Below are 11,638 nucleotides of genomic sequence, written 5' to 3' on the forward strand. Positions count from 1 at the left end.
AGCCCTCGCAGAGTGTGACCAGGACATAGTGACCACACCCTCGGCCTGACCCCTGCCAGACTGCATCTCGGACTAAATGAATCTCCTAGAGAAGTGTGGGAGGCTGGCAGGGGCTGTACCCTGGATGGGCCCTGGCAGTTAATTATCACCCTGCTTCACCTTTCGCTCATCTCCCACAGGGCCCTGCGCATGCCCTCCCTTGCGAGAGGTCAAGTGGTAGGTATTTCCTGGGACTCAAGCAGTGCCCGCCTAGGAGCTGGCCTGGACAAGGAAGATAAACATTTGATGAACCAAACCAGATGGCCACATCCAGTCCAGGGTTCTCCAACCATTTCAGTAACTCAACGTCCAAGCCTCATGCTGGGTTCCCCACCCAAGCACCCCATCCCTTCCTGAAGACCGTCCCCAACACCTAATCCCAGACTCCTTCCTGAATCCCAACTTCCTATTATCGGGTCCCTGAGCTTGTCCTTAAATCCTTCCTGCTCATCACTGCACCTCTTCCCCTTGTCCAAGCTCTAACGTCCTCATCCTTCCCACCCCCCGGGCCTCCGCCCACTCCACCCGCATCCCCAGACTCACCCAGGAACAAAACCTCGAGGTCCAGTCGGCACTTCAGTTGGCACTACAGGGAGGTGACGGTGAATGTGTCCTCAGGGTGAGGTTCCGCCATGGGCCCCAGGAAGCCGCTCTTGGGGCCCCCACCCAGGCCGGGATGCGCCTGCGGCATAAAGCCTGGATACCTGTAGGCGGTATCCTGCAGGGGCAGCAGCGAGTCCCTCGGCACAGGGGACAGGGTCAAGTCACTAAGGAGTGGGCAGCCATAGCCAGCAGCGGCAGCAGCGGGGCCACGGGGTGGGCCAGGCGGCCGGGCCATCTCCAGTGGCTCCTTGTCGGCCTTGGGCGTGGCCGGAGGGCTAGCCAGGTGTGGGGCACTGAGGCACGCGGCCTCCGTCCTGCCCAGGAAGTCAGCCAGCAGCCCCGTACCCACCTTCCCTTCATAGGGCGGGCTGCGGGCAGCTGAGCCTGGCGGGTACCAGTAAGCTGTGCCCTTGCAGCTGGGGGAGTCATAGTGGGGCTGGCCCAGTGGCAGGTCCCGACAGCTAAGATGGGCCTGGGCTGCAGCTGCGTGGCCCAGGCTGGCCCCCTGGAGCCCATGCTTGAGGGGCTCGCAGGCAGCCAGCTTTGTGGGTGGCGGCCGCAGCTCCTCCTTGAAGCCCAGTGTGGGTGAGCAGGTGGGTGAGTACGCCTTCTGCAGGCCAGCATCAAACACCGTGGGTGGGTGGGCCAGAGGCGGGAAATGCTTGCCGTCTAACTCAGGAGCACCCAGGCTGGGCGAGTCGCAGTGGAAGCCTTGGCCGAAGGTGCCGTCAGAAGGGGTGGACGGGTTCATGGAGTAGGGTCCCATGAAGTCACAAGGGTCTCGCTCACCCACACCAAAGGCCCTTGACTGGGACGGCAGTGGCGACATGCTGCTGTCTCCACTGTAGTAGTCCAGGCCAAGGTCCGGGCTGTCCTGGAACAGGGGGTTGACTGGCTGCGGCTTGGGGATGAACTTGGCTTTGGCTGCTGCACCGCCTCGCTCCTTCTTGGCTGAGCAGGCCCCACCACCCCGTCCACCTCGCGGTTGCCGGGGCCCGGTGCTCCGTTTGGACGGGTAGCCTGAGGCAGTGGCCGAGGCGGACGATGGAAAGCCCAGATGTGAGGCCTCGAACAGGTCCACCTTCTTCCGCCGTCCACGGCCCGGCTTGGAGCTGCTCTGGAAGAGGACGCTCTGGTTCCAGTTGTAGCCGGGGGCAGAGGACGCCTCATTCCAGTCCATCATTAGTTTCTCCAGGCTGGACAGGCTCGACTGGCCCTCGCTGCTCGAGGCCTCGCTGTTGGCACGCCGAAAACCGCCGCCGACCGGTTGATTGAACTGGGTGCTGTCGGAGGATGATTCGGAGAAGGTCTCGGACACGGCCGTCTGCTGCTTCACCTTCTGCGGCGTGTAGTTGGAGATGTCCAGGATCACGTTGGGCTCGCTGACGTGGCAGTCGAAACCGGGATTGTAGAGCTGACTGAAGGCCTCCGAGGCCCAGTCCAGGCCTCCATAGCCCTGCCGGAAAGGCCACTGAGAAGCCCCCGCAAACTGCCGACAGTTTTCAGGCGAGGGCTGGAAGGAGGAGGAGGAGGAGGAGGCGGCAGAGGCAGCAGAGGTGGCAGAGGCGGTGGTGCCCTTGGGTACCATGTAGCCGCCGGGTGAGACGGTGCTGGCCCGGCTGTCACAGCGCAGGGGTGTGGGGGCTGAGCCCGAGAAGGGGGCCCCCTCAGAGCTGTTGAAGAAGGAGGCCTTGCTGGGTGGCAGGCAGGGGCCACCAGTAGGCGGTGGGGCGTAGCCGGCGCTGTGGGCGCTGCTGGGAGAGGCAGGCAGGCTGTTGCCGCTGCCGTAGGCGAAGCTGCAGTCCTTGCTGTTAGCACAGTCCTGGCCCGTAAAGGGCTTAGCCGGGGCAAAAACGCTTTGTCCAGCCCCGTAGCCGCCATACTGGGGTGGGTAGGTGTTGGTGGGTGGGTGGGTGGTAGGTGAGCGGGCCACAGCTGAAGGTGGGGGAGCCAGTTTCGGGAAGGTCTCGGCTGCCCGGCAGTCTGAAGTGGCCGGAGTTATCCCATAGCTCGCTGCCCGGCCTGGTGGGAAGGTCTGGCGAGAGGGCAAGACGGGCTGGAAGGAGGGGTCCGCACCAGCCCCGCTGCTGCCCACAGCCACTGGGCTGGCCTTGGCTCCCCGGCTGGGGAAGGTGGCCAGGCCCCGCTGGGAGGGCAGGGTGCTGGTGGGGGGCCCTGTGTAGGTGCCTGATGCCTTGCGGGACTCGGGGCGAGAGGCTGAGAGGGCAAAGTCTAAGAGGTCGGAGGAGTCATCCGAATCGAGCAGTGAGCGAAAATAGCCGGTGAAGAGGTTTTGGCGCTCCTGGCTGAGCTCGGTCTGACCTGCAGGTGCACCTGTGCTGTAGTAGCTGCCGCGGCCTGAAGCCCCGCTCTCTAGTCCAGTGGAGGCAAAGGCCTGGGCCTCGGTCCCCTGGAACCCACAGTTTCGGCCGGCTTGCCCGCCTGGGTGCCCATGGTGAGGGGCCCAGCCGCCACCCTTGTCCCCGGCCCACTCGGCGCCTGCCTCCCCAAAGCCTGGGCCACTAGGCACCTGTTCTGGGAACAGAGTCCCGTTCTTCCGGGACCGCCTCTTGCGCTTGGGCTTCCCAGTCATGGCGTCCACCTCCCCCCGGCCCCGTTTGCGTGGGTGCCCCAATTCGGTGAGGCTGGGACCCCCAACGCCAGCAGCTGTCACTGCCACCACTTTCTTTTTCTTGCCGATGCCCTCGAAGAAGTCACTGAAGGAGCATCGGGCTGCCTTGGCTGCATGGCCCCCACCCCGGCCACCAAAACCGCCTGCTTTACCACCACGCCGTCGGAAGCCCTGCACACGGTGCAGGAAGTGGGAGATGCTCTGGGTGTCGGGTGCCTGGTGTACCGACTCGGGCTCGCTGGGTGTCCAGCAGCGGGGGGGTGAGCACCGCCCAGCGCACTGGCTCTGGCGGTTCAGGAAGGCCAGCTTGGCGAGGACGTCAGAGTACTCGGCCTTACTGTCATTGGCGTCTGCTGCGTAGGATGGCTGGGGAGACGCCAGCTTCTGCTTCCGCCGCCGCCGTTTCTTCACCTCTGGCATGGCCATGGTGGCCGCTGCCACGGTGGCCGCTTCAGCCGCTACCACCGCTGGCTCCTTGGGCTTGCCGGGACCCAGAAGCAGGTTCTTAGGAGGGCGGCCGCGTTTACGCTTAAGAATAATGGGCATCTCCCCGGGCGGGAAGACCACCACCACGTTCCGTCCATTGTTCTTCATCTTCAGCAGCGGGGTGGGCTCGGCTGACACGCGCAGGCCCAGCTCCTTGCCCTCCACACTGAGGCTGCTGCTCAAGGATGACACCTTGTATGTGGTCTTGTTCCGCCGCCCCAGTGATACAGGGATTTTGGCCATCTTCACCACCATGCGCCGCACACCCCGGCACTTGCCTTTGCGGGTAGGGGCTACTGGAGTCTGGGAAGATTCTGGCTCCAGCTCTGGGACTGGGCCTGGGCCCGGCAGGGCAGGAGGTGGTGGAGGTGGCGGCGGCGGGGGCTCGGCCAGGGCAGCTGCCAGCCCTGTGGGCATAGGCAGGGGCAGCAGGCGGCCCTCTGGTCCAGCGTCTGCCTTGCGTCCCCGTCCAGCTTTCCGCCGGCGACACAGGATCTTTGGCCTATCAGTGCGCCGCAAGGCGTACTTGGGGTGACCCTCTGGCCCATGGGGGCCGTGGGGTGAGCACAAGTCCAGGCGCAAGGGCTCAGCCAGTGGGCAGGGCCCCAGGGGCTGCTGAGGCTCCAGACGGCGGCCAGGGACATCAAGCAACTTGGGCAGGGGGTCAAGTGCCTGAGGGTCAAGCAGCTGCGACTCCAGGGAGTCGGGCAGGGTATCCAGGGCCTGGAGAGCCAGGCCTGGCAGCCCCAGAGGATCAGCAAGAGGTTGCAGGGGTGGCAGCTCCAAAGCTTCCCCGAGCGGCTCTAGAGCCTGTGGGTCCAGGAAGCGGGGCTGGGGGTCCAGGAGCTGAGGCTCTGGCTCAGGAGATGGTGGCTCGAGGGCCTGGGCCTCCAGCAGCTGGGCCTCGGGGCAAGTTAGGGAGGCCAGCTCGCTAAGGATGTCGGCGTCAGCAAGTTCTGAGTAATCAGGGCCGTCTGGCTCAGGCTCTGGGGGCAGACCGGTGGCCGCGGCCGTGGCTCCGGGACTATGGCCTTGACCAGGCTGGGGGCTGTCCCTAGGCTCGGGCTCAGGCTCATAGAGTGGGTGGCTGGGCCTCTCGGACTTAGCATGGGGGGTGGCCCGCTCCTCAGGGCTGCGGATGCTGTTGGCCAGGCTGGGTGAGGAGAAGAAGCTGTACTGAAGGTCGCCAGGGGGCGGGGCAGGTGGGCGGCTGAGTCGGAGGCCACCGCAGTCCAGGTGCACACCGCTATGCTGCAGGTCTTGGGAGAGTCGTGTCAGGTCCTTCATGATGTCAATCAGCTGCACCACTGGACGCAGGTTCACCCGCCCGTTGTCCCAGCGACGTCGGGAGCTGTTGCCGTCTCCCGCGGGTGTGGGGCAGCGGGCCTGTGAGACGGGACGGGCCGCCCTTGGGGGCAGCGGGTCGTCCCCCTTGGCAAGGACTGGTGGGCGCCGGGTGCTGGGGTCCCGGCGTGGGGGTGGGCGTGGGTTCTCGGAGAAGGTGTGGGCGAAGGCCTTGTCGGGTGGGCTGGCAGGGGGCCGGGTAGGAAGCAAGGGCCGTGGGGTAGGGGGGCCGCCGGGGTAGTACTTGGGCTCCCGGAGGTAGTCAGGAGAGCTGCACACGGCACTGGAAGTCACCACCAGGCCCTGGGGCTTCACACGCATCCTGACCTTGTCCTCCGCGGGCCGCCGGGCGGGGCCGGGGCTGACATGAGGGTGCGAGAAGCCGGGACCAAGACCTGCCGGGCAGGACAGGCAAGAGAACCCTCACTCGATGCCCAAGACCCTCTCAGCTTCCCACGTCCTCAGTGAACCCCTGCACCTCTCCCATGAGTCCCTTCAAGCCCAACGTCCCGTTGACTCCCAGCCCTTCCCAAACTACCCCATGCACCGTGAACCCCTCAGGGGTCCCAGTTCTACCAAGTAACAGCTCACCCACTTCCAGACGCCGGCTATGGGCTCAGGGAGAAGAGGATGCCTGCCTTTGAGAGGGAAGCCCATCGGCAGACTGGGGCGGCCACTCCAGATCAAACTTACGCAGAGGGCCAGGAAATCCTATCAAGGGCATGACCTCTTCCCTCTTGCCCCCATCCTCAGGACTCCAGGAGAAGCCTGGCCACTCACCCTCGGCTCTGCCGCCTGGGCTGTCACACTGGAGATCTCTGTGGACAACAAGACAGGCAACAGAGGATCTGAATGGTCTGGTGGCCACAGCCCAACCGCTGCCCGCTGGCCCGGTCTTCTCCGCACACCACCCCCGGCTCCCTCGGTGCTCCCTCCAGTGCACACACCCGGCTGACCTGGGAGAGAGAGGGCCCCCGTGCCTGGGGGCTCTGCCGGTTGCTGGCTGTCAGCTGGGGGTGCTGGGGAGCAGCTTCGGCCTGAGCCCAGGCCTCGGGGCGTGGACAGCGCCTGGAAAGGACCACCGCAGCTCAGGTTTAGTGAACACCTACTGCGCGCCAGGCGCTGGGCTGGAAGCTGTCCAGGCATCGTTTCATTTAATTCTTCATACAAATCCTGTGAGGTAGGGGCTATTAATAACCCCATTTTGCAGATGAAGAAATGGAGGCTCAGAGATGAAGTCACATCATTCATTCATATACTCATTATTTATGGAGTGCCTACTTTGCACAAAGACCGGGTAGACAAACAGTGATCACATAATCATAACTGATTTAATTATTACTGGGATAAGAGCTGCAAAGAAAAAGCGAAGAGTGCCTCAGGTCAGAGGTTTAACAATCATACCAGGGAGTCAACAACAATAAAAGCTCACACTCTGGGGATACTTTCTCTGTTGCCAGACGATGGGCTAATAAGCACTTTTTGTGGGTGATCTCATCTAAGCCCCCTGCAAACCTGAGATCAGTGTGATTATCATCCCCTCTTTTACAGGTGAGGAAACCATCTACTGGAAGGTGGTGAGAACCACGAAGGCACTTCCAATCCAACACCCGGATCAGCACATGGCCCACAGGCATGCTTCAAAAAATATTTACTATTTCTTATGAATGAATGAACGAGGTACACAGAGCAATGAGCCCGGCCTTTTTCCATGTAGTTCTCTCTCGCCCCTCTCCAGACCAAAAGTGGAACCCGGGAAGGGTGCGGAGTGAGGGTGAGAGACAAGAATGTGGAAAGGGCCATTGTCTGACCCCTCTCTCACCTTTATCAGACAGACCCTCTCTGACCCTCCACCGGCCCCACGCACCTCTGGCCACCGTCTGGCCCCTGCTACCTACTCTCAGAGTTGTCTCCACATCCCCTTCATAGTATTTATCACAACTGCAAACAATTACTTGTATGACTGGCTTTTTGGTGTTGTCTCCCCCCAGAGCATGGGCCCTTCACGGGCAGGGACTGTATGAGTCTTGTTTACCACGGTATCCCCTGACCTCAGGGCCTGGGCTTTGGATGCTACGTAAATATTTACTGACTGACTCCCTGAGCTGGTCAGGGCAGAGCTGGGATTTAAATCCAGGCATGTCTGACTCCCAAGGGAGCCTGAAGACTCAGGGCCCTGACCACGGGAAGGGTCTTAAAAGTTGGACCCCGATCACTCCTTGATGTTTGGCTCTGACCTGATCCCGTGGGTCGACCCCCCACAGACACATGTAGACTCCTACCAGCTGCTGCCCAGTGCTATCATCCCACGGGAACACTGCAGAGCCAACTCAGGGACAGGATGGTGTGGAAAGGAACATTCTTTCAAAACTCCCCTGCGGTGGGCAGCGATTTGCAATCTACAAAGCACTTCCACACATACGACCCATGGAATCTTCCCAGCAACCCAGGAGCCATGGTTTACGATCCCTGTGTTACAGAGGAAACAGGCTCAGAGTGGTGGTTGCAGAACTTGCCTGATGTCACATAGCTGCTTAAGTGGCAGGATTCCTAATTCTGCCCTAAGTCCGAAGTCTCCTTCCCCTCCAAGCTCCTGCAACTTTCCTTCAGCCACTCCTTCTTCTAGAGCTGTGGTCTAATTTAAGGCTGGGAGGAACCTTAAAATCGCCAAGCCATTTGGCTTCCAAACCCTGGGCCTGGGGAGCTGTGTAACATTCCAGATACCCAGGCCCTGGTCCAGGGGAGTCTGACTCACGGATCTGAAGGGACATCTGGGAATCTGTATTTTGAATCAGCTCCCCCATGGGTACACCGTTCTGGTGCCACCTTGTGCTCTTCCCATTTTACAGATGAGGAAACTGAGATCCAAAGAGGGAAAGGGACTTTGCCCAAGGCCACAAAAGAGCACGGAGAGAGCCCTTCTGTCGCCTATCCAGCCAGACAGAAAACAGCCCTCTGTCCACCGTCCCTTTTCTCTTGGCAATTCCCAGGCCACAGCTGCGCCTCCCTGCCCTGCCTACTCCATCACTCAGGGTCCCACTCTCTCCCATGACTGGTGGTAGACTGTGGACTGGCCCCTCCCAGGCCAGGCTCTCTCAACTGTTGGTCTTGAAGGCAGGATTGTGGGTAAGAACCTCACAAAGGAGGGAAGGGGCTCAGACTGTGGAATCTCCAAGTCCTATTTCCAACAGTATGGTTGACCCATGGCTCCCTGAGAGTCTTTGAGATGTCTCCCTTCCTGAGGGTGGGGCTCACCAAACCTCCCTGCTCTGGAGACCTCCCACTTGGGGCCCAAGGGTGTGATCTTGGCAAAAGAGAACACCTCCTCTCCAGTGGTTGCTTCTGTTCCACCCACCCGTGAGGACCTTTGGGCATGTCCTCCTGCCAGACCTCCTGACTCTGTCCACTGCTCTCTCTTGCAGCCTCCAGGATCTGAGGGAAGCAGCTGGCTCCCCTCCTCACCACACCCAGGCAGCCATTTTCTTGGACCCCTCCCAAGGGCACCACCTATCCCATGTCTGTGAACAAAGTCAAAAGGGTCCTTCTGTCTGACAGTCTGCTTCTGGGTCAGTGTGTCTGAGCCTGCCCGTGGGGACACCAACAGGCTGGGAGGGGGGCTGGGGGCCCCAACCTGCTGTGCACAGTGCCGGGAAGCGCCAGCCCACATCCTTGAGTCCCCAGCCCCACCCTCCCCCGCTGCGGCTGTGACCACCCCACCCCTTCCCCAGCCCGCCTCCCCCTCCCCCACCCACAGCCTCCCCAGGGGAGCCAGGCTGCCAGCCCCAGCTCTCACTTCCGGCCTCATGACCCTCTCTCCAGCCGGCACACTCCTCCCCCACCCCCCCAACACCATTTCCCTCCCAGCCTGGATTGAAGGCCCAGGGATGTCCTCAGAGGGAAAACACTGTATCAAAGGGGCTATTACTACTGCTGTGGGCCCTTCCCCATCACCTCCCTTGGGGCCTTTATCCCCCAGGATATGCAGCCCCCCTCTCAATCTCCTTTAGCCCCCTCTCACCTACCCAACGGTGCCTAAAGATTCTCTTCCTACCAGACTCCAGCCCAAAATCCTACTAAGAAGAATAATGATGAAAATAATAATGGCAGCCATCACTTATTTGGCATTTAAATAAAGGCACAGAGAGGTTAAGTAATGCCCTTGAGGATAAACAGCCAGGACATGGAAGGGCTGGAGTCTGAATTTAGGTTTGTTGAGCTCCTCTGATACAAACTTCTACACTGTCCAGAGAGTGAGCCCCCTCCCCTGCAGCCTACTCCAACAGTCCCAATCCTCATCACCAGTTCTAATTTTTGCCTTCTACTCTACCCCCTCCCACCTCAGTCATCCAAATGCACTACCCTCCCTTGCCACTAGGTGTCCCCTTAGAGCCACTGATGCCCCCAAGGGGAAGCAAGTCCTGCCTGGCCTCCTGGAGTCATCAGGGCCCCCCCACGGTATAGCACACCCCACCCCACCCTACCCCCAGCCACACAGAGCTCCTTTGTGTAGCCCTCGCCCACCCCCTTCCTGCCCAGAGCAGGGCACCTGGCAAGCAGGTCTTCCCTAGACTCCGCCCCCTGCCAGCCCCCTGCCCTGGGTGCCAGGTGTTGCGGGCACCACCGCCAGCTCTGGCTGAACCTGAGGGTCACCCTGCCGGGCGGCCCTCCCTTCCTCCCTCCGAGGTCACCCAGGGACTGTGCTTCCCGCCCTGCTCCACCCCCATCCCCTCCTGCCCTTGGCCCTTCCAGACTCCTGTCCTAGTCTTTCCTTCTGTCTCCCGGAGGACACCCCTCCTCCAGCCCCACCAGGCCCTCCCCGCAGCCTCTCACCCCCGCCCACCTCCTTCCCCTGAGAGCTCCTTGTTCCACGCCCCCCCCCTCCCCGCCCAGGTCTGAAGAACTCCTCCTCCTGGAAAGTTGCTGCTGGAAAGGAAGTGACTTCAGCGATTTGGCCACAAGGCTGGGCACTGCTGAGCCCGGCTCAGCTGAAGGCCTGCCCAGCCCACCTCCAAAGCACAAATGGAGCCACATGCACACACCACCCTCAAGTGTACACCCAGAACCCTGAACACAAGCTTCCCCAGGGACATGCGGAGAGATCCTGTGTGCACATTCCACACCATCCCAGTGTGCCCACATTATCACCCCAGTGTGTCAGATTCTTGTCTAGACACCCCTCCAGCACCCGGCACACATACACCATCCAGTGTGGTCCACACAACCCTGCAGCATCCCCGCAGCTACCCAGTATACACTCTGGATCCTGCACACTCACCTCTCCAATGTAGTACATACCGAGCCCTCGAACGTCCCTTAGCCCAGTCCACTTATTTAACTCCTGTATACAGAACCCTGTGTACCTAAGGACAGAGCCCTACACACACCTGTTTGCACACAGCCTGAGTGCTGGCACACAAGACGCCCTGTGCATTTACAGTTGGGTACACACAGCCCTGCATCCTCCCATAGCCACACCTCCCACCCTTACCATCCCAGGAGGCCCCACCCCCAGACCTCAGGCCCCAGGAATGCTCTTTTGGAAGTTGGGTGGAGTCCCCAGGCAGGCCGGGCTCTAGGGAGCTTCCTGGAACCCCGGAGGCTTCATGTGTCAGTTCAGGGAGTTGCCTCTGCAGGGCAGGGCAGCCCCACCTGGCCTCTGTGGCTCTAGAGCCTGGGTGGGCTAAACTGGGCCAGAAGCAGGGAGTCAGGCAGTACCCCCACCCCGCCTCATCTTATGAGGGTAACCTAGCATACTTGAATGACCCCGGTCCTCCCAGCACCTCACCTTGGCCTCCCAGCTCTCTGCTTCCACAAACTCCAGTAGGGTTGGGGGGTGGGGGGAGTTCAGCTGCATACATCAGGCACTCTGGTTTCCATCTCTGCCCTGCGTTCTGGTCATTGTCACAACCCCTTTCTCTTCCCAGTTCTCTCACGTCAACAAAGTGTCGGGAAGAGTCCCCGGACTAGGAGGCAGGACTCGTGGGGACTTGCTGTATGTCCACGGGCCTCAGTTGCCCTTTCTGGATAACGGGGGAGTTTTGAGTAAGTTGGGTTAATATATTTTGATTCTATCCAGGGCCTCTTTTTGGCCTAAGCTGGGGGGTGGGGGGTGGAATTCCTGCTAAAACCGGGAAATAAGTCCCCCCTGATCCCCACTTCCTGGTGGTGGCCCAGGCAAAGACCTGGCTTCCCTGTACACTGTTACCTGAGCAGGCTATGCAGACAAGGTCCGACTCAGCAGGAAAGGCCTGTCTTCACCAGTGATTCCAGGGTAGTCCCTGCGGCAGCCTGAGAGTTGCCCCGAAACCGGGGCCCTCTGCACGCACTTAGCTGGGCAGGCTCTGGGGTCCAGGCCAATGGGTAGACAGGTAGGCAAGCTCCCATCTGTGGAAGCAAACACAACACCCCAGGCATGAGCACAGTCACAGGATGAGCCAGCTAGAGGGACCAGGAGGCTGTCCTGGATGGGGTCCACTCTTGCAAAAAGTGAAATCAGGTACAATCTCATTTCACTGGGGAACGACAAGCCTGTCT

At 61.0% G+C, this 11,638-nt stretch overlaps 1 protein-coding gene across 14 annotated transcripts in view; it reads right to left on the minus strand.

Moving 5' to 3' along the window:
* Window positions 1-11,638, minus strand: part of AHDC1 (AT-hook DNA binding motif containing 1) — a 64,230-nt gene that overhangs the window by 9,569 nt on the left and 43,023 nt on the right. For 7 of the 14 annotated variants that reach the window (XM_045476240.1, XM_045476241.1, XM_045476250.1 and 4 more), the window contains 4 exons: window positions 11,310-11,488; window positions 6,061-6,172; window positions 5,885-5,922; window positions 583-5,499 (listed from right to left, as the gene is read on the minus strand). In XM_045476240.1, coding sequence (XP_045332196.1) covers window positions 626-5,425 — 4,800 coding nt within the window. In that variant the 5' untranslated portion in view covers window positions 5,426-5,499; window positions 5,885-5,922; window positions 6,061-6,172; window positions 11,310-11,488 and the 3' untranslated portion in view covers window positions 583-625. Of the gene's footprint in view, window positions 1-582; window positions 5,500-5,884; window positions 5,923-6,060; window positions 6,458-10,889; window positions 11,125-11,309; window positions 11,489-11,638 lie in introns of all 14 variants that reach the window. The other 7 variants (XM_045476248.1, XM_045476246.1, XM_045476254.1 and 4 more) reach the window with 5 other exon arrangements.

Source organism: Leopardus geoffroyi, chromosome C1, assembly GCF_018350155.1.
Source record: "Leopardus geoffroyi isolate Oge1 chromosome C1, O.geoffroyi_Oge1_pat1.0, whole genome shotgun sequence".
In the NCBI taxonomy this organism is placed as follows: domain Eukaryota; kingdom Metazoa; phylum Chordata; class Mammalia; order Carnivora; family Felidae; genus Leopardus; species Leopardus geoffroyi.